The following is a 26,807-nucleotide window of genomic DNA, read 5'->3' as shown; positions in this document are numbered from 1 at the left end:
CATCGCAGTACAGAAAGGCGGAGTTAATGGACATAGGAACTCAGACATAGCCACCTCCCCTGGAAGCTGGAGGCAGGGGATAGCCCTATGGTAATCAGGATCTGCTGGAGCCTGTTGTGGAAGATGGGAGAGCTGGGGTTGAGAAAGCTCTCAGCAATGGAAGGGAGAAGCTGAAGTCTGCATTTTTTGCAGGTACATATTTTGTATGCATTTAAAGTTGAATTTTAAACCTGTAAATGTCGAACACACATTATTGGTGGCAAGGAGAGATTGAGAAGCAGAAGGCAGAGCAAAACAACAGGACTGGGTCATCGTGTTCAGTTCCTGCTATTGCAGGAAATCCCATCATATAATCCCATTCATATGTTTCTCCAGATCTATCTTAAAAATAGGTAGATTGTTTGCCCCTACCTATTGGAAGCTTGGCCCATAGCCTCACTTATAATTTATTCTTTTTTCTTTTTAAACACTTGTGATTGTAGCCAATCTTGGGGAGGATGGAGGTAGGGACTCTTGGTTTTTGAACTCTTGGGGCTGTCAATACTAGAAAAGGAAAATTGCTGAATTTTGCAAATTATATGCTTGTATTACCATTATGTGTTTAACTTTTTACTCTTTGTTGTTCATGGCGTGTAATCAATCACCTAAGTTGTATGGTGGCATTTCTGCTCTTTGATCAGAAGGCTGAAACTTTTCTGTACAGGAGAAAGAAATTCAGATTTCAAGAGGTCCGTGAAGATCTCCTGTAGTAGATCTTGCCACTACAGTAACTAAACAAGTTCACACCAATATTCACAAGATTTTAGCTTTCCACAAATATTCTTCAAAAAAAAAAATGTGTTTCTGAGAATGTTCATTGGAAAGGCATCATGATTGTGATCCAAGAAATTGGAAGTTCATATTCAACCAAATGTTGGTGCAGGCTTTTTGTGTACTATTCACCCAGCTGTACTAGTTATAGTTGTTAAAAATGTGGGTTCTTTTTAGAAAGGTGACTCTTGAATTCACTTTTAATGTAGCCACAGATCTTGCATTTGTAATTCAAGGGTTATTTTTTTCTGTCTGGGTTAATTTTGTAATTTACAAATGAATTTAGACAATTAATTCTTTCAAATGAATTTAGACAATTAATGCCTGTATTAATTACAGTCCTAGGCAGGTTTCTTTGGAGTTTTATAATGCTTTTGGTCACAATTTCGCTGTGTTTACTGTCACAGCTTGATGCCTGTTGACATGCTGATTCATGTTTTATTATACCGGATAGGGCTTATTCATCTAGAGGAATGAGTTTAAAGAGGTCACACCTTATAATCATGCTGGCATTTCCACTCCTTGTAGGCTATATATCTCGTTTTAATTTAAACTCCAAAAAATGTACTGAGATTTCTGCAGCTAAACTGCAATCGATGGAATTTATTATCAAGGGATGTCTAATCTCTAAAGCTAATACAAGACTTCACAGCTATTGATTACATGAGAAGGATACACAAATTGTTAATCATCTATGGAGGCAGTAGGATAAACATACCATCAAAATAAAAACAACAAGTAATTGTCATCAGTGCTCTTATATTTTTGTCTCTGTACTATATCTCTAAAACAAGGTCAGTTACATTTTGCATGTGAAAAGAAGTGTACTAAAATATATTAAATATTCCCTCACTGCTTTTGAAACTACTATAGTACAGCTGATTATCTGTGTACTAATTCAGATGTTTTCTCTGGGTCCCTTGGGTATGTGGTCAATAAGAAATTTGTAAGCTAACTCAATAAGTCAGTTACCTGAAGGAAAGGAGGAAGAAAGAGCTCATAGATTTTCATGCATTCAAATTATAACCTTCATTTGAAACAAAATAAATCTATAGTGCTAGCACAAGATAAATACTATCACTTAGTTGTTCTCTGTATATTTTCCACACTTGGTATATATCAGTGGCTCTCAACCAGGGGTCCGGGGCCCCGTGGGGGGCCGTGAACAGGTTTCAGGGGCTCCGCCAAGCAGAGCCAGTGTTAGATTCACTGGGGCCCAGGCCAGAAAGCTGAAGCCCCACCATGCGGGGCTGAAGCCCGGGGCCCTGAACCCTGCCACCTAGGGCTGAAGTCGATGCCTGTGCAACTTAGTTATGTGGAGCCCCCTGTGGTGTGGGGCCCTGGGCCGTAGCCTTGCCTGCTACCCCGTAACGCCGGCTCTGGCTTTTATATGCAGAAAAAAGTTGTTGCGGCACAGCTGGGCCATTGAGTTTTCATAACATGTTGGGGGAGCCTCAGAAAGAAAAAGGTTGAGAACCCCTGGTATATATATGAATATATACTGTGTATACTGTATAGATATGAATATACAGTATTTGTATTCATATTTGTATTCATTCATTGTATTCGTTCTGTGTCCAGATTTTCTTGAGTGCTGATCGTGATGGATTTGGAGCTACAATGACTGTAATAATTTATGAATATGTTGGCCTGGTTATTGGGATGTTTACTGAGATTGTATTGGTTTAAATTACCTGGGCTGGAATAGAGGCAGAAAGGAGATGGCTTTAGTAGCCACCTATCAAAAGGCACATAAGTTGTTAAGAGACTATGCCAGAAATGATTCTTTGATGATTGTACTTCTATCTCATAGATTCCCAGACTGTGGGTTGCAACTCCAAATGAGGTCTCGCCATCAGCAGATGGGGTCGCAGATACAAGGGGCAAGATGGTGCCGTCTGCCCCGAGCCTTGTCATAATGTGACCTTGCATGCACCAACCATGCAAGGTCACACTGTGTGGAGACCTCCATTTTGCAGCTCGAAATGTAAGCCTCTTCATGTGGCATTTGTGGAGCAAGTCCGGACACGATGGCTATGCAGAGGTGGCTGTGTGGTTGCCAGTTTGGCCATTTGCACCATCTGGCTGTGCAAGCAACCAGCTGAGGGACTTGAATGCAGAAGATCCTTATCAGCCAGGCATCTTTTATGATCGAGTTGGTAGGAGCTTGTGCTAGTCTTTTCTGAGATGGGACTCTGCAATGGCTTGTAAGATCCTTAAGGGAGGGCCCATATCTTCTTTTATACCACCCTGAGTACCCTGTTGGCAGTCAAGGATAAAGAATCATTGTAAGTCACTGTGTCTGTGCTGCCCTAGTATCACCACACAGGGCCTTCCTATGTCCTGGCCTCATTTGCTTAATAGTGAATTGCTCTTTCTGTTTTGTGATAAGAGGTAGAATGGGCTCATTTTTATGCAGAGTGTCTGCTTCAACCTCCAGTTGTGAGTCTAGTGATGGAATTATGAACGCAAAACAAGAGTCGAAGAAACATGCTCACAAATATGACTGGAAGATATAACTTTATACTGTACAATGTGGTATAATTTATTCACTCTCCCATCCTCAGTGCACTCTTTTGGTTCCTCTCTTGTCTTCTTATTTAGTTAAGAACTCTCAAATATATATAATGCTTTTTATTTTTAAGCACATGTTTTCTGACAAAAGAAAAATTGTATGCAAAGCGGGATCTGGATTCTGCTCTCATGCTAGTGTAAGTCAGAGAAAGCTCATAGAAGTCATTGGAGTTATTCCAGTTTTGCATGGATTTAAATAAGAGTAGAGTTTGACCCAAGATATACAAATGTCAGAGTTTTTTAATTCAGGGTAGGCTTGATGGAAAAATTGCTGGGGAGTATGAATCAACACTCAGACATGGTCATGTGAAATATTACCTATTCCCTTTTAATAAGGGAAAATACGTGTCAGGTTTAATATCTTAAAACTAGGGCTGTCAAATGATTTTTAAAATCTCAATCGCAAGGTTTACAAAAAATAATTGTGATTAATCGCAGTTTTAATCACACTGTTAAATAATATAATTTAATTTTATTATTTAAATTTAATTAATTATTTAATACCACTTTAAATGTATTATAAATATTTTGGATATTTTTCTACATTTTCAAATATATTGATTTCAATTACAACACAGAATACAAAGTTTACAGTGCTCGTTTTATATTATTATTTTTTATTACAAATATTTGCACTGTAAAAAAAGATATAGTATTTTTCAATTCACCTCATACAAGTACTGTAGCTTAATCTCTTTATCATGAAAGTGCAACTTACAAATGTGGATTTTTTTTTTACGTAACTGCTCTCAAAATCAAAACAATATAAAACTTTAGAACTTACAAGTCCACTCAGCTCTACTTCTTGTTCAGCCAATTGCTAAGACAAATGTTTACATTTACAGAAGATAATGCTGCCCTCTTATTTACAATGTCACCTGAAGGTGAGAACAGGCAAGTTCTTCTTGATAACGATCCAAAGCGGTGCGAACTGACGCACCTTTATTTTCATCATCTGAGTCAGATGCCGCCAGCAGAAGGTTGATTTTCTTTTTTGGTGATTTGAGTTCTATAGTTTCCACATCGGAATGTTGCTCTTTTATGACTTCAGACAGCATGTTCCATACCTCATCCCTCTCAGATTTTGGGAGGCACATCAGATTCTTAAACCTTGGTTCGAGTGCTGTACTATCTTTGGAAATCTCATATTGATAGCTTCTTTGCATTTTGTCAAATCTGCAGTGTTCTTAAATCAAACAACATATGCTGGGTTGTCATCTGAGACTGCCATACCACAAAATAGGTGGCAGAATGTGGGTCAAACCATGGAGCAGGGGAGAAACAATTCTCCCCCGAGGAGTTCACTCACAAATTTAATTAACTCATTATATTTTTAACAAGCATCATCAGCATGGAAGCATGTCCTCTAGAACTGTGGTCAAAGCATGAATGGGCATACGAATGTTTAGCATATCTGGCATGTAAATATCTTGCAAAACCAGCTAAATTTTTCACTTTCAGGTGATGATTAATTGACAGCCCTACTTAAAAGTCAATAACTTGTCCTTGGAAAGTAGTACGTTTTTCTGTGTAATAGGAGGTCAAATAAGATTTCATGAAGTTTTAAAGTCTAGGTATAAAAATAGGAGATGACATTATTATTACTTTTTTGAGTCTTAGTAAAGTAAGAGATTCCATATTTACTGTAGAGTATATTAGTATCTACTTTATTGATTTCTGACCTGCAGTGTTTACCAGCTTAGGTTTAGTAGTACAACTGAATAGGCTCTATTTTTGATGGCTAGTGCTCCAGCCATCCGAGTATGGAATTTCTGTCACTTTACCTGACCTCAATTGGAGCATATGCCAAGACAGAGCACCTGAGTTAGGACTTCTAGGTTTTATTCATAACTTAAATATGGGCTCTACCCCTAGTCTCAGCATGTCCCAGCATGTGTGCTTGCTCGCTCTCACACTCTCTCTCTCTCTCTCTGAATTGTACCATTCCTAAAGCCTGCTACAAGCATCAGTAGTGGTGAACTGCCTGTGCCATATGAGGGTTCTAGTGGTGCACACTTTCTCACTGAGACTCTGTCTTTGGCATTTGATCTTCTTTAGACATTCATCATAGCTCTAACCTAGTGACTTTTGGGGAATGCTGCAAGATGAATTTATTTCTTTTAATTTATGATTAGAGGCAGCCAATTTCTCAATCACATTTCTGTCTGTTTTTGTTTTGGTTTGTCTACTAATGTTATAAGTATGCTGAATCAAGTTAGGGAAGTAAAACTGTTTGATTTTTCTGTTTACTTTTTACATTTGACAGCAGTTTGTGTATTCTCTTGATCAGTCAGTCACACTTCTTATTTCATGCACTAGAATAATGACATCATTCATGCCCTGCTCTGAAGTGGGGAGTTCAATTGCATGCTTGTCCCTTGGCTTGCTCTGCAAGAGGGTGTCTACAGGAGCAGAGCTGTAGGTTGAGATTGGACTAGGAGGTATTTTATTTTTCTGGGTCCCCTCACAAAACCAGGGAGCATGGTGGCAGCTAGAATAAACCTCTTCTTTATTTCTGAGACCCCTTCATTCAGTGAGCTAATTTCAGTATTCAGCCAGGCTGTTGTTGGAAGGGCAGCTGTATACTATATTCCCTGGGACTCCTCAGCAGTTTCCAAGGGGAAGTTTAAAATTCAGGAGGCCTTACCTCAATGGTGCTACTGATGAAAGAATGGGCAGATAGGTGGTGTTCAGAGGGAGAAGTAGGGAAGAGCCTAAGAAAATGTGGTTGTGTTGCTCTTGAGTCTATCTGCTGTCCTTTGCTGAAAAGACTCTCAGCAAAAGAAGGGAAACTCATCACCTTTTAAAAAAAAAAAAAAAAGTAATTCTTCTTTTAAAATGTCAGATCACACTATTTTAAGGGGGCTCTATCGAAAAAAATTGACTTTAAGTTAGTCAATTAAAAATTGTGTTTGTGTTTTAAGAATTTTGCTACAACCTTGCTTTTGTATGTCATTGTCTGTATTCAAAGGTCTTAGCAGCCATGGCAATAGGTGCTAAAAAAAAAAATTAATAAAACTTGCAGCCCTCAGCATTGGTCTTGTCCCAAAAATGTGTGTGTATTTGTGTAATGTATCTAGCCCCAAAACCAAAGTAGCAAGAGTCCTCCAGTTTCATACACACTCAGGGCTCTCCTCTTCTTGCGTTACCAGTCAAGTCAACCCAAGCCATCATTAGCTTAATAAGAACTGTAATGAGTATAGTTAAAATCATTTTGGCATACCAAGTGATTATGCAACATGTTGCTCTTCAGCGTGTAGAAATTTTGAGCTGCCTTTTGATTGTAATGTCACACAAACAGAAATAAACATCTCAAGAAAAAAAAAAGGCATTGAATACGCTGTCAGTCAAGGGGCCCAGTTCTTTTATCTGAGTTTACCTTTGCTATAAAATGTATCTCGTTGTTTTCAATTTCATACAGACAAATGTGTGTTTTATCTTCTGGTCAGAAAACCCACTTTTGTTTTTTCAGATAAATGGAATTGAAATTGTGCATTGCAATCAACCTTTAGGATTTCTGATGATTGGCAGCAGTGGCAAAGCACTTGTCATGCTTCAGTATCCTTATTTTGTGTACATCTTTGAAAACAGCTTTTTTTTTTGTTACAAGATTTGGGGCATTTTTCCCCTCTGATTGACTGCAGGATAATAAGTTTTATCATTAAAAATTGGTTCTGGGCAAATGCATGCTCTGCCCTTGTTTCTTTTGTAGCTGTGGAGGCTTTTGTTTTCACAACTACCTCTGAATAAATTGAGATAATCTCTACAAAGAGGCACTGATATTGACCTGTCATATCACGTGTCGCTTATCTAGCGCTAAAGAAATTGAATTTCATTCTATCTATTCTCAAGCTACTTATTAAATCATCCTGCTATTGAGAGGTGTCTGGGGGTCAACAAGTTTGGTCTTTTCCTGCCATCTATCCCTCTATTATTAACCTTTATAGAATTACAAAGTTGTTCTTTATTTTATCTTATAAAGTTGGGTTAAATCTTTTTGATCCATAAATTATTGCACGTGAAGTCCCTGTGTGTGTAATTCTTTTATTTGGTACAGTTTTGGACATGGATTGAAGAGCCAGCTTAAATGTACAGACTCTCTCTCTCTCTCTCAGGTTTGCTATTCCTGACTATGTTTAGCCTTTGAACTGGAGATCAATATTTGGTTTAAGTAAATTAGCCATTGACTGCAATTGTCAATTATTATAAAATATGCATTATTGTAGTACTGAAACAAATCATAAAAATCTGCTGTGTTTTAGCTGAGTGTTTAGTCACTCTGTTCCTATTATCTGGAATCATATTTCCATTCAGTTAGAAATAGGGAGGGTGATGATCTATTACTATTATTAACTTGCTATTGTAATATCCAGAGATCCTAAATGGCACCCTATGGTCCTGGGTGCTGTGCATATATTGTAAGAGACAGTCTCTACCTCTAAGATCTTACAGTCAAAGACAAGACTCGCCAAGTAGGAGTAACAAAGAAATGGAGGACTTAGACTAGGGTATAGGCCTGAGTTACTGAGAGAATGGAGCTGTAGCTCACGAAAGCTCATGCTGAAATAAATTTGTTAGTCTCTAAGGTGCCACAAGTACTCCTGGTCTTTCCAATGTTGACCAAAAAAAATGGGGAGAGGAAGATGACCTGTTGATCTGACTAAGTTAATGGCAAGACATCCACATGGAAATGTCAGAAAAAGAAGCAGAAATGCAGAATTAGAGGAAGAGATAAGTGAAGAGATGAATGTGTGAGTAATCAGCATAAATATGGTGGTTGAAGCCCTGTGGGCAGGTAAGATTACCTAGAGATCAATAAGATTTAGAGGGGCCAAAGATGGAGCCCCGTGCATCCCCCACCAATATAGGAGAGGTCAAAGAAGGTTTGGCCCTGCGGTTTAGCCAGGAAGAGATTATTAGAACTTTGAGAGCAGCTTCAGGGAAGTGATGAAAGGTCTAGGACAGAAATGGAGGAGAGAAACATGATAGCAGAAAGAGGTGAGGAATTCAGCTCGAATATTTTACTTTTATCACTGAAAAAGTTCACAAGGTCCTGAGCCAAGATTAAGGTGGGAAAGAGTGAGGGAGAGGTTGAGGATGGCATCAAAAGCAGTGAATAGACAGCTGACATTACCAGCATGGGAATCAGAGTGGAGAAAGTAGTGCTGCTTGAGCAGGAAGATGGCAGAATAAATTTGTAGTGGAGGAAGTCCACGTGATCATGGAACTTTCTCCAGAGATGTTCAATAGCATGAGAGGAGGAGACGAAGCAGCACGTATTGAAGTTAAGCCAAAACTGAAGACAGACCTTGAGGTGGAAGAGAGTGTGTGCAGATAGGGGTTGAGTGGTAGCTGAGAAGTCATGGATGTTATTAGAGTGGAAGTTAGGGAAGGATTTGGTGGTGGAGAGGGGGTGGTGATATTGAAGGAGATAATGATGATTAGACGGTGTATTTTGTCCTTTTATGAAAGGAAAAAAAAAAGATTGATCTGTCTAGGATTAGTCTAGTCTAAACTATTACATGGCCCCTGGCAGCATGGTATCAGAGCTCCTACCTCTCCCCCAATCTGAATCTAGATGTAGTATTGAATCCAACTTCCCTCAACCCCTCACATGAACAGTTCCCTTCCACATATATACACTCTGTTCTCCCTGATTTAAAGATAAAAATAAAATCCTTCAAATCTTCTGTCACTGTAATGACCAAAGAAGGTATGCTGTTGGCAATCAAAATACTCAGATTTACTTTGCTTCCCTTATCTTGGAAATCTTTCAAATGCCAACTGATTTTCTCTCCTCATACAGCATCTAATGAGCCACTTGAGCCCTTTGCCACTGCCCCACATGAAGAGTTGTCCCCTGTCAGAAATGCATTTAATTTATTTTTTTAGTTCTTTGGGAAAATGACTTTTGAGTAGAACCCTTTAATGCCAAAAATCCCAAATAGTTAATTGATTTATTTAAAGTATATTTTAAACTCAAAAACAAAAAATTTGAATACTGTCTCTTGTTGTAGCTTTACACCATAAACAGCAGCTTGAGCTTGCAAAGTAGTATGATGAACACCAAATTTGTACAAAGTTAAAAATAACAATTTTCCAGATACCTGAGAAACAGTTTCTCCTTCACTTTGCTGCATCTGAAAATCCCATTTTGATTCTTGACAGTTCACAAGTCACCTAAAATGGCACTCTGTTAACTGTGATTTGTTCAGGTCCTTGTTAGGAAAATCTTGGATGCAAAATTCACTACTCGACAAATAAGTATTGTAGGCCCTGATTCAACTAGGGTTCTTAGGCACATACTTTAATTTCCTTGCTAAATCAGGGCCTTAAAGAATATCCATCTCTCTCTCTCTCTCTCTCTCTCATATTTTACATCTGAAAGTTACAGTCAACTTGAGTTCATGGCCTCTAGATGTTTTCACCGAGGGGAAGAGTGTTCTCTGTGGAGGGAGGCCTGCTGAACAATTAAACTTTCTCCTCCCTTGGGGTAATAGACTCTCAGGTTTGTCCTTCAGAGCATGCTGCAAGATCTAGCTATTCGCTCAGATTTTTTCTGAAGGGAGAGGTTGAGTCTGAGATGAGGAAAGGGGGATGGATATTGACATTGAGGGAATTGAAATTGTTTCGCGTAGTTTTCTTTTAAAAACTTGAACTGTACTTGTGCCTAAAGTTTGAGGATAGGTGTAACATGTGACTCAAGGGAATGAGTAACATAAATTATTTGTTGTTAATTCTGCATAGATATTCAGTTAATTTTTTTTCTTTTAGCAAAATCTTTTCTAATCCCCTTTAAAGAACTGACATTGAGGAGCAGTGGTAGAGTTATCTTTTTCATTGGGAATTAATATTTGAAACCTAAGCTTGGTGCATGTGCCACTGCTATTGTTAGCCAGTGTTATTTAACACAGATGGGAGCCAGGTACATCTGAATTCTATTCCTGGCTCTGACAATAAATTGCCTTGTGGTCTTGAGCAAGTCACTTAACTTCTCTGTGTCTGTTTCCTCATTAGTCAAATGGGAATAATAATACTTACCTATCTGGGCCAGGTGTTGAGAAGATTAATATTTGTACAGTGCTTTGAAAATGGCAAGACCTGTGTATTGTTGTTATTATTTTAGTTTCAGTTCATTGATTAAGAAATTAGAAGTGTTCTGGAAGGAGCCTTATTCCGTTCATGTTAAGCAGGGGATACCACTTTGGTATAACCTAATATAACAGGGGAGCAAGTTCTGGAGTGACGTTCATGCTCTTTAGACAAAGCAGTTCTAGCTGTGATTGGAAAGTTCAAGGGAGGGAAATTACAACCACCAAGGGATGAGATTAATAAATGGCTACACACCCCACCACACACTGGCTTGGACTGCTGTTCCTGGAAGGATACCTTTAACTGAGAAAATAACCATCAGTTGGAATGAAATTACAGGAGAATTAAGATAATGTTTTGGGGGAAAGTAAAGCTCTGAAGGACATCATGGCAGTGTGGCTGGGGGAGGGAGCTTTCTCTTTTTCTTATCTAAAATAATTTTTTTCGTAATGAGATGCAGCAATTTTCCTGAAGCTTACTAAGCAATTCAATAGCTTTTTATCCGAGAAAAATAATTATTGGAAGATTACTTTCTACCAGAGTCTTACAGATGGAGAATTTGTGGTGCAGCAGTTTAAAACAATTGGACTTTACCTCTAGAGAGCCTTGTTGTGAATGTTTTTCAGAGGCAGGAGTAAAATTGTGTTTAAAGCATCATTTTAGCAGCAGTGGGACAGTTGGCAGAGTTTACCAAAGCTGTTGAGAGACTCTGTAGACTTTAATTACCATCTCAGTCGTGCAGAATTGGTTAATCTCTGCCAAAGATGAGAGTGCCTGTGAGAACGCTAGATCATGCTTGCTATCTTATTCCTTCTTTTTCGACAGGTGAATAAAGGATGCTTTTTAATATCTCCTCTGATACTGACACACATTTGTAAAATTTGCATAGAATTTTAAATACGTTTTTCAAGATTAACAAAGTGTTTGTTTTTTTGTTGTTGTTGTTGTTTCAAAAATCCTATGTAACATAGTGTGAATGCATATTAAGGTTCTGACTTGGAGGAAACCAAATCAAAATTCAGTGCATTTCCCGTCACCGGTTGTTCTAAGGCTTTGCTTGATTCTCAGACATGCAAGGCTTGAATCTTCAGAACCAACTATCCTATATTATGTGCATATGCTCTTTGTAAATTAATTTAATACACGGAGCAGGTTAGAAATGTGTGTTTAATAGCGCAGGATGGGGGCATGACTTGGGATAGGAAAAAGAAAAAGAAATTTGAGAACAGTGGGATCATTTTTAAACGAGAAAGTAATATATAAAACAAAACTTGTCTAATTACACAGACTTCCGCTTATTTCTTTAGACTTCAGATTCTCAATCAGGGTGCATAGGGATGTTTATTCCTGTTATGGTCTGTCAAGTCTAAAGGTTGTATGCAGTATTGTGGTAGCCATGTGGGTCCCAGGATATTAGAGAGACAAGGTGAGTGAGGTAGTATCTTTTATTGTACCAACTTCTACTGAGAGAGACAAGCTTTTGAGCTACACAGAGCTCTTCTTCGGGTCACCTGTAAACTCAAAAGCTTGTGTCTCTCACCAACAGAAGTTGATGTGTAATATAAGATTATCTCACCAACCTTGTCAAAGTCTAAAATGTCTGGCTAAAAAAGTCTAAAAAGACTTTGTAATTTTTTTTTCCTTTTTATATTCTCCTAAAACATTGGAATATGGATTTTCTACACTTGCTAAAGGGAAAAACTGATCCTGAACCATCCCATTCTGAGGTCTAGTCTGCACCTAAAGTTTCGGTTAATTTAGCTGTGTTGCTCAAGGGCGTGTCCCAGAAAGACATAGTTAAGCTGACCTAAGCCCCAGTATAGACTGCCTTCTGTGGGGGTGCCTTTATTACAGCAACGGAAAAACCCCTTCTGCAGAGCTTACTGCCCTTCTTTATAACTACTGTTTTTCAGATAGATGAGCAGACCAGTAACACCCAGTGCTCACTTTCCAAAGGAAGTTTATGTCCCTCCATCATCCATCTGATCTCCATGCACCCATTACATTATTTCTCTCAATCCTAGTAGTTTTGTCACATTGGGCAACATGTAGGAAGGCCACTACCCAGGAAGTCTAATATTTTTATTTTACCATGAATTTGATAGTAACTCAGGGTACTCAAGGATGGAAGAGAACAATTAAATTCAAGCTCATAGTGGATTTGAGAGGGAGGTGATGGGTTAATGTGAATATTAAGAAAACTAATGTGTGACTTTTAATCCATAAGTGTGTGTGTGTGTGTGTGTGTGTGTGTGTGTGTGTGTAGAAAGAAAACTAAGTAGTTTGGTTGCAGTTGTCTTGTAAACTGCATGCTGAATAAAGTATATTCCTTGAGACACTCACATGTTTGGATAGGCCATCTGTGCTTTCTACAGAACATTTGCCTACTTGAGATTCTTGATTCATAAAGGAAAATTACACAGGACAGTTGCATCCCAAAAAGAAGAATATGTGTTTCACGTATGTGTATTCTCTCTTGTCGTTTTCACCTTGAATCAGCAAAGACACAAGGTTAAAGTGTACCCTAGAGCTTGCTTTATTTTCTTTGTCAAGCAAATATATATTAAGAATGTAGAAACATTCCCTTGGTAAATTTCTAGTGCAGCTCTAGTGTATAGATATATTCATGGTCATGACTTTCATTCTGTAATCATTTTAATTAAGTTTGACTATAAAAGTTAGTCTTGCATGAGGGATGAATGTGCTGGAGAGACAATGATAGATTGATGGCAACCCAACCAAGTATCCCATGTTCTGCTGTTACTTTCTAGCTGAGTGAAAGTTCATGTGCAGATAACAGTTGAGCTTGAGTGATGGTGCACTGATTACTAGCTCAGAGCTATGCACAGGCAAAGTGTATTGGGTGGTGAAAGCAGGTAGAATATGATGTAAACATCCAAAAGTGTTTTGTAATATTTCTTGACTTTCTTCCTTGAATTAATAGCATCATTACCGAAATAATAAATGTTAATGAATATCTGCATCATTTTTGTAACTGCTAGTTTAGTACAGCAATTAGTGTAATTAGTATACAGCGTAGCTTGGTGGCATGATATAAATCATACCGTAGAGCATGTTGACTCTTCACTGCTGTGATATATTATCTAATTTACTCCATTTAAAAAACAATAAAGGGGAAATAGGGGGAAGTTAGCAACAACAGCTGTGGTGGCCCTTTGGTCACTCTTCCTGAATTTGCCTTCTGTATTCTTAAATGCTTTGAATTGTTAGCACTGTTAATTAACATTTTATTTTTAATGTTGGTAAATCTTAATCACTGATTGAAACCTACAGAGAAGAGATGGAGCAGAAAGAAATGAAAATGTGTGGCATTTCAGCTGAGGGTATTTCTTGCAAGGGGTGTCACTTCTTCCAGTGATGGGTTTGTACTTGCTGGGTATCTCCGGTGCTTTGACATTTCTAAGTGTATCACTTAACAAGTCAATGTGAATGTGGGAAACGTTAACAGTGTTATCTCCATTATATTCTGTGTCTTCTAGAGCCCATGAGAACACCAAAAACTCTGAAGATTGCTGAGATCCAGGCCAGACACATTGCAGTGGATTGGGAGTCTCTGGGTTACAATATTACTCGATGTCACACTTTCAATGTAACTATTTGCTACCACTACTTCCATGGTCACAATGAGAACAAAGCAGACTGCTTGGATATGGACCCCAAAGCGCCCCAGCATGTGGTGGATCACCTGCCTCCTTACACAAATGTCAGCCTCAAAATGATCCTAACTAATCCTGAAGGGCGAAAGGAGAGTGAGGAGACCATTATTCAAACAGATGAGGATGGTATGCACAAATGCTATTATAGACATGATATCTAATCTAAAGGAGTGGGAGGGAATGGTGTAGTGAGTTAAAATACGTTTTCTGATGAACAAAAGTCACAATCTGTTACAGGGGTGGCCAAACTTACTGGTCCTCCAAGCCACATACAACAATCTTCAGAAGTCCGAGAGCTGGAGCACATCTGCCAGGCTCCAGGGCTTGGGGCTTCAGCTCTGTGGGAGGCGCCTGACAGGACTCTGGGCTTCAGCCCCACTCCTGCTGAAATCCTGAGCCCAGAAGGAGCACCCTGCAGGGCTGAAGCTCTGTGACCCCACTCCCCGCTGGGCAGGAGGTCCTACCCCACCACCTCATTGCAAGGCAGAGGTCCCAAACTCCCCTCTCCCCGAGTCTGGTGGATGGAGAATGGGCGGGGTGGCATGGGGAGCCCTGCAAGCCTCACTTTAATGGTAAAAGAACCTCATGTAGCTCACGAGCCAGAGTTTGGCCACCCCTGGTCTATTAATTAGTTTGTAAGAAGGTTAAATGGCCCCCAAAATTGGGGCTTTTCAAATATTTTAGTAGTCATTCTGAAAAACTAACTGAAATGGACCAACATTTAGCCCATGCCACTGTGCATAACTTTTATGTTGGATAAAAATGTTTCCTTAATTATGAAATATATTCATATAGGACACGAGGACCATTTGTGGTGTTAGTTAAGGACTTTTTTTTTAGAATATTCAATGGAGGAAATTTATTCTGTACATTTATATTTCAATATTCAGTTCAGCATTGCAAGATTCTACCTGAAATTCAGGATAGCTTCAACAGAATATGTTGCATGTTATATAGCACATATATTATCTATTAGCTGACTTTTTAAAAAAGAGAAACTAATTTTTTGAGACCTCTGTCTTAATGTCCCTGTTTTAAGTCCACTAGCAAGACAGTCTTACTTACATGAGGAGAAACAAAGGACAGATTTAGATGTTTATCAAGCTATTCAGTGATTGTCTGTTAGGAATCTTAATATGGAATTCAAATAGCATTAACTATAGTTCCTTAATTAGATGCAAACTATAGTATGGAAATAGAGCTGGCTTAATTACCTTTAGCTGACTAACTGCCAATTCACATAATAGAGAAAGAAACCGTTTATCGTGTGTGTGTGCACGTACATGTAAGGACATAGATTAGGGCTATCAATTAATCACAATTAACTTATGCAATTAGCTCAAAACAATAATTACGAATAAATAAATTAATCGTGATGAATTGCAGTTTTAATCGCACTGTTAAACAATAGAATGTCAATTAAAATGTATTAAATATTTTTGATATTTTTCTACATTTTCATATATATTATATTCTGTGTTGTAATTTAAATCAGTGTATAATATTTTGATTACAAATATTTGCACTGTAAAATTGATAAAAGAAATAGTATTTTTCAGTTCATCTCATACAAGTACTGTAGTGCAATCTCTTTTTCATGAAAGTGCAACTTACAAATGTAGATTTTTTTGTTACATAACTGCACTCAAAAACAAAACAATGTAAAACTTCAGAGCCTACAAGTCCACTCAGTCCTACTTCTTGTTCAGTCAATTGCTAAGACAAACAAGTTTACATTTACAGGAGATAATGCTGCCCTCTTCTTATTTACAGTGTCACCAGAAAGTGAGAACAGGCATTTGACTGGCACTTTTGTAGCTGGCATTGCAAGGTATTTACATACCAGATATGCTAAACATTCGTATGCAACTTCATGCTTTGGCTTTCATACCGGAGGACATGTTTCCAGGCTGATGACACTCATTAAATAAATAATGCATTAATTAAATTTGTGACTACATCCCCAGGGGGAGAATTGTAGGTCCCCTGTGCTGTTTTACCCACATTCTGCCATATATTTCATGTTATCACAGGCTCGGATGATGATCCAACACATGTTGTTTATTTTAAGAACACTTTCGCTACAGATTTGACAAAATGCAAAGAAGGTACCAATGTGAGATTTCTAAAAATAGCTAAAGCACTTGACCCAAGGTTTAAGAATCTGAAGTGCCTTCCAAAATCTGAGAGGATAAGGTGTGGAGATGCGTTCAGAAGTCTTAAAAGAGCAACATTCTGATGCAGAAACTACAGAACCTGAACCACCAAAAAAAGATCTTCTGCTGTTGGTATCTGACTCAGATAATAAAAATGAGCATACATCAGTCCACACTGCTCTTGATTGTTATCAAGCAGAACCCATCATCAGCATGGATGCATGTCCCCTGGAATGATGGTTGAAGCATGAAGGGACATATGAATCTTTAGCGCATCTGGCACGTAAATATCTTGCAACACCAGCTACAACAGTGCCATGAGAATGCCTGTTCTCACTTTCAGGTGACATTGTAAACAAGAAGTGGGCAACATTATCTCCTGCAAATGTAAATAAACTTGTTTGTCTGAGCGATTGGCTGAACAAGAAGTAGGACTGGGTGGACTTGCAGGCGCTAAAATTTTATTTTTGGACTTAATTCTACATTTGTAAATTAAACTTTTATGATAAAGAGATTGCACTACAGTACTTGTATTAGGTGAACTGAAATACTATTTCTTTTGTTTTTTACAGTGCAAATACTTGTAAATCAAAAATAAATATAAAGTGAGCACAGTACACTTTGTATTCTATGTTGTAATTAAAATCAATATATTTGAAAATGTAGAAAACATCCACAAATATTTCAATAAATGGTGATTTATTATTGTTTAATAGTGCGATTAATCACGTGATTAACTTTTTAAACGCCTTGACAACCCTAACATAGATACATAAAAGAGAAAACTGAAACAAGTGCAGTGTGTTTGTATATGTGTACAATCAGTGAAGTGAGTTGTGTAAATGCTGACTGCAATCAAAACTGGTATGTGGTGGAGAACTTGTGTGTTTTTAACATGTTATCAGTTTTACAGCAAACAGGAAAAATGATGTTTCAGACAGTGCAATAATGAAGAGAAGGGTACAGTATTTCACACTATAGCTAGAGAAGGCAAGGAGTTGTGGAGAACCACAGAGATTGATATACAGGATTTTTTTGAGACATACAGAATTTTAATATTTTATGCAGATCAAATTTAGTGTTAAGTTTTCTGTGGGTGGTTAGAAATATAAACCGGAGGGAACTATTGATATGCCTGTGTTTTAGTATAGGGATTCATGCTGTATTATATGAGAATCAACAAAGCAATGATACTATGCCCATGTGAATTGAGTTTCGTTCTCTGTTGCTGAGTAGCTGCCTTTTCAAGATATCCTTTTATTCTCTTCTCATATCCTTTAGCCAGTTAGATTTGCAGAATTTGGCCCAAAAAACCTATAACATGTACAAACCTCGCCTTGAATTTAACTTTTGGGTTATTATTGGGAATATGGAGTATGAAGGCTTTTAGATCAAAAAAGATACTGAATCTTGTCACTCTGATCAAATGATCCACTGGTGCTTGCCAAAACACTTGATTTTCTGAATCTTCCCACCTGTATATCAGTGATCTTGTTTATACTTGGAGTTAGTGTTAACGTGAGTTCCCCTCTCCTTTACTGGGAGTAATATATATTCTTTGAAACTAATTATAAAGTCATTCCAGCTTTATGTTAATGAAGTCAGAAACTGTAGCAGCACAGTTTTTCCAATTTCTCTTCCTCCCAGTCTAACCCTGTACCTTGAGCCCAGTGTTGACTGTTCTTTGTATCAGATTTAGGAAGTGACTTTTAAAGTCATTTGGCTGTGTGGCAGGGTGGACTAGGTCCAGAAGCACCCTGCTGGAGGCCTCACGGCCCTGCCTTACCCCGCCCCAGAATAAGAGCAGAGAGAAGTTCTCCAGGCAGCCTAGAGTGGCTGCAGAGGGACAACCAATCAGAGGGGCTGATGGAGCAGCCAATCTGGGGCCAGAAGGGCCCTATATAAAACAAGCAGAATAGCAGAGAAGTCAGTTGCTTTGTGGAGATCGAGGAGTGAACACTGGATGTCTCTCCCTGGTTGGAAGAACAGCAGTACCACGGACAGCTCACTGTGGAGAGCTCACTTCAAACAGGACTGAAGCCCCATGGAAGGCTGCTGAAGAGCAGCAGGACCAGCAGAAGGTTAATGCTGGAAGGCTGAAGCCCAGCGGGACTGAGCACAGAACCTGGCCAGGCCAGCGAGGGTGCTGAGATGGGTCCTGCTGGTCTGGCTGAAGATGAGCCCAGGGAGACGTGCTGAAACACCACCATCTGCGGATACCCAAATGGGCCTTGGCTGGGTGGTTGAACAAGGCCGTGCCTCTGAAAGAAGCCTTAGAGCCACGGCCCCATACCAGGGCTATGAGAAGAACTTGCACTGTATACCCCGGAAGGGAGGACGATGTATGTGGCTTGGCCAGAGGGCTGAGTTGCTGAAGACCTGCCAAGAGAACCATCGGCCAGAAGGGTGCTCGTGAGAGGTGGGTGCTACCCTGTGAAAAGAACTGTGTTTGCAGGCACTATCAGCCAGAGAAAGGGGGCACTTGCGAGAGGCGGGTGCCAACCCTGTTACAGGATGGTCAAATTGAAAAGGATACTTCTACAGTGCCATACCCATCTTGTCTGTTCTCCCAATGGTTACCTCAGAAAGTACTGGGGGTTGGACTAGATGACCTCCTGAGGTCCCTTCCAACCCTGAGATTCTATGATACTTTGGAACTGTGTACTGGTAGTAATTGTGTGGTGGGAGTTTGTTCTGTGATTCCCTGAGTGACCATTTTAAGTTTTTCTCTCAAATCTTTTTCATTTTAATAAATTCCTCAGTATTTCCATTTTTAGAATTTGTATTGGGAAATATTTCTGTGGAGCTGGCTTAATTTCCAGATCATATTGTGTCTTGTAGTCTCCTATACCAGAAAGAGAGAGTTTGCCAAATCCTAATCTGTGTATTTACTATAGTAAATACTGTGAAAATTGCAAATACTGCTGTTGGGTAACAGAGGTGCTTTTTTTTTTAAATATACTCTTTTGAAACTTTTCATCTTTTAGTTTTTACATATTTAATCAGCAAGTTACTCCTAAAGTAATTCATGTATATTGATTCTCCTTTTTTTCTCTCTTTGTACATTCCCAGTTTCGCTATGCTGCTTTTTTCCCTTCTTCCACTCCTTTTTTCTCTTCCTTCCTTCATCTTACCCTACTCAGTTCTTTCCCTTTCTCCATATTCTTTTGTCCCTTTGTCCCACCCCCATTTTATGGGTTTATAATCTTCTGTAGGCCTGCAGCCATAGTCTACATACACCAGAACAGTGGTTGTCAATCTTTTCTGTCCCATGAAAACCCCAGCATACCATCTCATGAACTATGGACCCTCCTCCCATTTAGTTGTATGAGAAAGGCAGGGTTATTGTGATCCCCTGACATCTGTTCACAACCCCCATAGGTTTCAGTACTTCCAGGTCAAGAATCCATGTACAAGAACAAAAAGATCAGATACTTGAGTGAAGTTTAGATGCCATTTTCACAACCACAAAGCACTTTACTGCAAGTATTGTAAATGGATATTTACCCCCGAGTAAATGTTATCAGTTTATTGCTGGTACATATTACCTTTTTTTGTACAACAAAGGAATTCTTCTTACTATAACTGTGCCTATATCTCTATATAGTGTGTGCATTTCCATGCAGCCTTCACCGTGGAGTGTATCCTTAATAATAAAGAAAATATTCTGTTGACACTTTCATTATTATGTAGCAGGAAAACTGAAGCAATATGGAATCATTTTATAGTAGTTGGTGTCCTTTAAAATGTTCTAATAAAACTGATGAAGTAAATGCCTTTCCTATAAAGTTAGTGCAGGACAATATTCAACTGACACTATTTGGGAATTACAATTTCCTTATAACTGTGATGTAATTTAATGCAAATTTAATGCTCTAAAAGAATTATTCTGATCTCAGATCAATTGATTGTGTTATTTTTAAGTATAGTATTCTGTAAAGTCTGCCATCTTATAAATATATAAAAGAATAAATTATCAGCTATGCACTATACAAGTATATAATTTCATGAAATGTCTTCTTGTGATATCCATAAATCATGAAAAGAGCTAGTGACATTTCCATCATAAATCCATGATGAAATTCCCTTTCAATGGATAGTATATTTATTATTTTTTATATTTTTTAATATAAGTTCAGAACTCTTTATGCAAACAACTTGGGAGCCCTATCCATATTGGTATGAGACTATCTCCATTTCATTAGAAATTGACAAACCTTGTCTAAAATAAAATTGATTTACGCACATAAAAACAAGGGAATTCAGAATTAAGACTGAAGCTGTGGTTTAAGGATATGTGTGTTATAAAATGCTGGGCTCCAAAAGAGGTTGAGGGGCCATTGCGTAGAGAAATTGGGAGGAGAAAAGGGAAGTCTGACGGAACCACAAACTCTCTTTTTGAGTCACCCAGGTGAATGCAGTGACTCAAAGATTAGACGTCAGCTCCAGTTTTTGACCGGAATGCCCAGTTGAAAAGGGACCCTGGCGGCTCCGGTCGGTACTGCCGACTGGGTCGTTAAAAGTCCGGTCAGTGGCACAGCAGGGGCCCAGGACTAGGGCAGACTCCCAGAAGCAGCCGCCAGGTTCCTGCAACCCACAGGCGCAAGGGCAGCCAGGGAGGCTCTGCATGCTGCCCCCGCTCTGAGTACCGACTCCACAGCTTGCACTGGCTGGGAACCACAACCAATGGGAGCTGCAGGGGTGGTGCCTGCAGGCCCGAGGACAGCGTGTGGAGCCGCCCATGCACCCAGTGGCCGCCAGAACCTGGCGGATGCTTCCTGGGAGCTGTGGTAAGTGCATCTGGGACCCGCACCCCATCCCCCTGCCTGAGCCCAGAGCCTCTCCTGCACCCCAGAGCCCAAACCCCCAGCCAGAGCCCGCACCTCGTCCTGCACTCTGAACTCCTTGTCCTCAGCCCAGATCTCCCTCTTATACCCCTATCTGAAGCCTGCACCCCCTCCCAAACTCCCCAGCTGAGAGCTCCCTCCTGCACCCCGAATCCCTCATCCCCTGCCCCAGCCCAGAGCCCTCTCCTGCACCCTGAACCCCTCATTTCTGGCTCACCCAGAGCCCACACCCAGAGTTCCTACCCCCTGCACCCCTGCCCCAACCCATAGCCCTCACCCGCACCCCAAACTCCCTGGCCCCACCCCAGAGCCCACACCCCTAGCAGGAGCCCTCACCCCCCTCCTACACCCCAATCCCCTGCCCCAGCCCGGTGAAAGTGAGTGAGGGTGGGGGAGAGCGAGTGACAGAGGGAGGGAGGGCGAATAGAGCGAGCGGGGGTAGGGGCGGGGCCAGGGTGTTCGGTTTTGTGCAATTAAAAAGTTGGCAACCCTAGAAATAGGCCTTTGTTGCCCAGTGTCCTGCGGTACGTTGACTCTTTTTTGCATAATATTTTTGTTAATAAAACTGTCTCTGAGGAAAGGGACATGGGGACTGGACTTGAGAATTCAGGCTTTATTTTCACTAACCTGGTTGGTGAATCTGCCCACTGGTTTACAGATACACTCCTCTTTAGAATCTCTTTGCTTTCATATATCCCTCTCCTCACTTGCCAACCTTTGTTTCTAGGCACTTATTTTTTCCTCTACTTTCCTTCCCCCTTCCCCCAATTTATGTGTCTGGCATTCTCAGCAGCAGAGGTTTATAATCACAGTTTGAACTTCTGTTCCAGTGCTCTTTTGGTGCCTGTGGAAAAAGAATCACGAAACTAACTAGGCTCATGTAGTACCAGTCAGTTTAACATTATTGCTGCTACCATTAAAGAATATTATAGTGCAGAAGCGCAAACTATGATCATGCAGTCTGTGGGCTTGTCCCACTTGGGGTGTTTAAAAAGAAATGTGGGAGGGTGCATGAAAACACAAGACTCCTGTAGTCCTGTGTCCAGTTTCACTCCTTTATGCAGAACAATCTCTTTAAAAATGAGATACAATAAATAATTTTTCAGGTTTCTTTGCAAACTATGTGTGGACATTGGTTTACCCCTTCCGCCCCCATGCTATTTTAAAAACTGTTTTAGCAAAATATAAGCAAGTGTGTTTGGAATTCTCTAGCTACGGTCCCATACGTTCTTATACACACATTCAGATGTAAAATGAAAGCAATCACCTGGGTCAGACTACATGCAACACTATGCTTCATTTGAGCTGTGGAGAAGAGAAGCAGCCGAGCATTCCCATGAAAAATAGACTGACGCCTATGGCAGCATCCGTGAATGCCACAAACAGCACAGAGGGGCTGTCATGGCACATCAGCCTTTATCCACTACACAATCTGTGTCAGTACAGTGAAGCAAAACAGCAGTATGTGCGTTTAGTTAACTTCTCCCAAGTCTTCAACTGACAGATGGATGAACAGTTCCTATGAAGTTGGGTTGGAGTCTCATCTGTTTACTTATGGGCTTCTCTGACTCCATGAATTTATTATTAATGTATCAAATTATGCTGCCTATCCCAGAGGTCAGCTCATCATTTACGTCTTCCATGTAGACTGAAATAAATCTTACTGTTGTGACAGGCCACTCTCTGTTCCTTGATTCTGCTAACACGGTGCATAGCACTTCCTTTGATCCAGTGATTTCTAATTTATTTTTGCCCCTTACAAAATTGCAGGAAATCTCCAGGAAATGTCATGTGTGAAGCTCATTGCATGTTGGATTAAGGGGGGAGGGAGGAGAAGGGAACTAATTAAAAAGGGAAGATAAATATATGCTTGGATATTTAAATCAAAACAAGTTGTTAAGTTGAGAGACTTTTTAAAAATAAATTTTTTCTTACATTCAGTCTGCACTCCCTCCTTCCCACCAATCTTTCAAAACATTCATCCTCAACTCCAGGCAAGTTGCTGATGGTTAAAAAGAACCATATTGCACAAGGGAGTGTGAAAATTTTGTAAACTGAAAATGGGAGATAACTAAGCACTCAGACCTAGTACTGATGTGATTGCTAGTTATTATGAATCATACTTCAGGTAATGGGTCCTAAAGTGACTCTTCAAACCTTATTATACCAGGGATGGGGAGACATATATTGATATAAGAAACTTTGGTCATTCTAACTTAGTTCAGATCAAAGCTTTGAAAAACTTCTTTTATTTGAAAGATTGAAGCAGGCAGTTCTCCCTCTACTGCAGCATTAACATTGTTGTCTTGGAAAGCAGCGGTGATGGTTGAACTGCTGTTTTTTAATTAAGATTTTTAGTTTTTAAAACAACAAAGCTAGAAGAGGGGGGTGACTGACACCAAAGTTTCCCAGCATTTCTATCTTTAGTAGATGCCAGGAGGAGCAATATAACATGTACTTAATTATATGATTATGGGCCTTTGATTTGGAAGGCTGGTTTTGAGGCAGTCTTCAAAATTCTTCAGCTGAATTATTATTAAAGTTAGTGAGGTTCACTAAAGACTGAGACTGTGATGTGGTTTGGATTTTTTCACTGTTTGCTTTGCAAGACCAAATTAATTTACCTTGCGTGACGCATATAAACCATGTTTGGGGAGCGGTCTCGCCTGGGTGCATTCCCTGCATACCTGGATATGAGTACACCCTTTGATGTGCTTGTGCCTTTTTTCTGAAGTAAAAGGAGTATTAATATTTAGGGATTGCATTAACTGCAGTCATTGATGGGGTATCACCCGATGTTCAGTTTACTCCTCTCTCTCTCTCTCTCTCGCTAGAATTCCTACTTTTAAAAAATTCTAATTTATTTGCAGTGCCTGGCCCTGTACCTGCAAAATCACTAAAAGGGACCCCATTTGAAGACAAGATCTTCCTGAACTGGAAAGAACCTGTGGATCCAAATGGCATCATTACGCAGTATGAGGTAATAGAAAGAACATCTAGGAAGCTTAGGGTGATATTAGGGGCTTTGTCTCATATACACCACCACCCCAAAAAAAAGTGTCCAAATTTTTTACGCATGCTATTTGTTCACCCTAAGGAGGTTGGAGAGTGGGGAAATAATTACTAATGATTTTATGTGCTTATGGTTTGCAGAAAGATTCTGTTCAATTAGCTGTTACTCTGTTTCACAGAGTAATAGAATTATTGTGGTGACTAGAGTTTGTCGCAATACATAATAGTATTGGTTGGCCTTGTCAAGAAGCATTTCTGTGTGGCTATCACAAATGATGGAATCCATGAGTAAGTGAAACACTAATTTTAAATCTTGTAATATTAATATACAGCCTTCCAAAGCCGTGATTTAGTGGAGACCTCGGGAATCTCATTTGTAGAAAGAGAAGGTTACACACACAAATGTGAAGAGGATTATTAATGGTGAAATTGACTTATCTAGCCTTTGCCATAACTTTGCCTCCCTTTAAGGAAGCCAGCATGCAAATTCTAGAACGATTTTTTTTTTATGACTATGTTTGAGCCCTTGGAAAAAAAACAAGCCCACAGGGAACTTGGATGCAGGCACTTTCAAAATGTGTAGACTCCGGGGCAGAGTCTATCTTTCTGTCTGTCTCTTTTTTTTTTTTTTTTTTTTAAAGTGGAGGAGGGAGGAATCTTAATGTGTACTAATTTGTTAGTTCATTAAAATATAAAAATATTTGAATTTTTAGTGTGTGCAGGCTCTGACCTATGCTAATGGAGTTCTTGAATGTGTCATTGCTGGGTTTGAATATCCTAGCATGATTTTAGACAGTATTTTAATGTGACTGTTGGAAGAGGTAGAGTACAGAAGGTATGCTCCCTGCTAGCTTATAGGTATTAAGAATGTAGGGAGATAGAAGAGGGAAAAGTATGTATAGTGGTAAAGAAGAGTGAAACAGATTGTATTTTAATACCTATCAATAAAATAACATTCAGGAAATATCATATTCTCAAGATGTCTATAGTCAGGTATCTGCATGCCATCTATCTCCTTTACAAATAAGAAAATAGATAAAATTCTGCCCATGTCTGCCAAAAGCTCTAACATAATTTTAAAAACAATCATTTTAACAGGTTAGCTATAGCAGTATAAGGTCATTTGATCCTGCTGTCCTAGTGGCGGGACCCCCGCAGACTGTGTCAAAGGTCTGGAACAGTACGCACCATGTGTTTTCACATCTGCACCCTGGTACTACCTACCAATTCTTTATACGTGCCAGCACAGTCAAAGGGTTTGGACCAGCGACAGCAATCAACGTAACAACCAACATCTCAGGTAACAGAAAAAACAAAAGGCAATGGTTTTGTACAGTATGTTTCTGAGACTTTAAAAATAAGGGGAAAAACAAATAACCATGCACTCCAGCCATTTAAAGCGGTTCAACTTTACTGGGAATATTTTGGGATATATTCTCTAAATACTGCTACAAGTCCAAGGGTATGCAGGTGCATTAAAAGAAAATTATGCACCTATAATTTTCAAATGTTTTCAATTTTTTTATTTTAAAAATTGTGTTTTTCATCCAGGGATTTCAGAGTGCTTTTCAAACATTAAGTCTCACAATGGTTTATGAGTTAAGTATTACACTCGTTTTACAGATCAGGGAAGTGAGATGCAGAGAAATTAACTGATTTACCCACAGTAATTTAATGGCAGAACAGGGAAGCAGAATCAAGGAATACTGGTGCTAATTGTCTTAAAAATCTCAGTGTAATGAAAACTAGAGAATTACAGAATAAAAATATAAACAATTTGATAGGAAAATACTGGTAGACATAATTGTGTTACCCTTCAGTATTGTTCTCAAAGAATAAGGCTGCAGTTCATAGAGCTGGCAACTAGTAAAATTAGTCTCAAGTCAACCTAAGAGATTTAGTTGATTATCTGACATGCTAACTTTAGAACGTGACAGACAATAGAAAGATAAGTCAATTGAAAACCTAAAACAATGCTAAGCAGGTTATTTCCCTCAACTCACTGCTGGGATTGCGCATCCTCCTGCTCAGTCTGGGGAGTAGATCACCAGGACAACACCCCTTCCTCTGGTTGCATACTATCCTTTGTCTCTTTCTGCGTCTGCAGCCCCTCTCTCATTCCATGAGCTGCTGCTGCCCCTTCATGACTTAGCCCTCCGGCCAGATCACTCGATGTGTTTTCCCCTCCCAGAGTATCAAAGTCTTCCTTCAGCCATCCTAGGCAGTCTGCCCATTCACTGCCTTGTAGTGCCACTCCTTCAGTGGCTGGCAGAGGAACCCGGGACCACCCTCTACTCCTAAGTTCCGGCTCAGGGATCTTGTAGCCAGCCGTCAAGGCCTGTTCCATTATAGACCTTACTGCCTTCCCCAGAGCTTTGTCCTACATTCCTGGCTTCCCTGCTCTCTGGGTTTGCCAGACCAAACATACCTCCTTTCTCCCAGGGAGTGACTGCAGACTTTCCCAGCTGCCCCCTTCTGTTTCCCATTTCTTGTCTCTATAGTCCCAGCCCAGCTTGTTCCTCCCCAGCTGGGCACCCTCACTCAGTCCAGAAATTGCTTATCCCCTAATTCCTCTTAGCTGTGGCCTGTTGGGTTAATTAGCCCACTTCTTAGCCTTCATTAACCCTTTCAGGGCAAGC

The 26,807-nt window shown here is 39.6% G+C and overlaps 1 protein-coding gene across 20 annotated transcripts in view; it reads left to right on the top strand.

Annotated features, from left to right (window-relative positions):
* Nucleotides 1-26,807, top strand: part of PTPRK (protein tyrosine phosphatase receptor type K) — a 576,479-nt gene that overhangs the window by 445,752 nt on the left and 103,920 nt on the right. For all 20 annotated transcript variants that reach the window (XM_045008691.1, XM_045008692.1, XM_045008693.1 and 17 more), the window contains 3 exons: nucleotides 13,977-14,279; nucleotides 24,027-24,136; nucleotides 25,267-25,468. In XM_045008691.1, the coding sequence (XP_044864626.1) occupies nucleotides 13,977-14,279; nucleotides 24,027-24,136; nucleotides 25,267-25,468 (615 nt within the window). The remainder of the gene's footprint in view (nucleotides 1-13,976; nucleotides 14,280-24,026; nucleotides 24,137-25,266; nucleotides 25,469-26,807) is intronic.

This window comes from Mauremys mutica, chromosome 3 (genome assembly GCF_020497125.1).
Source record: "Mauremys mutica isolate MM-2020 ecotype Southern chromosome 3, ASM2049712v1, whole genome shotgun sequence".
Taxonomy (NCBI): Eukaryota; Metazoa; Chordata; order Testudines; family Geoemydidae; genus Mauremys; species Mauremys mutica.
The sequence above is the reverse complement of the archived record's forward strand: the minus strand, read 5'-3'. Positions and strand labels throughout refer to the sequence as shown.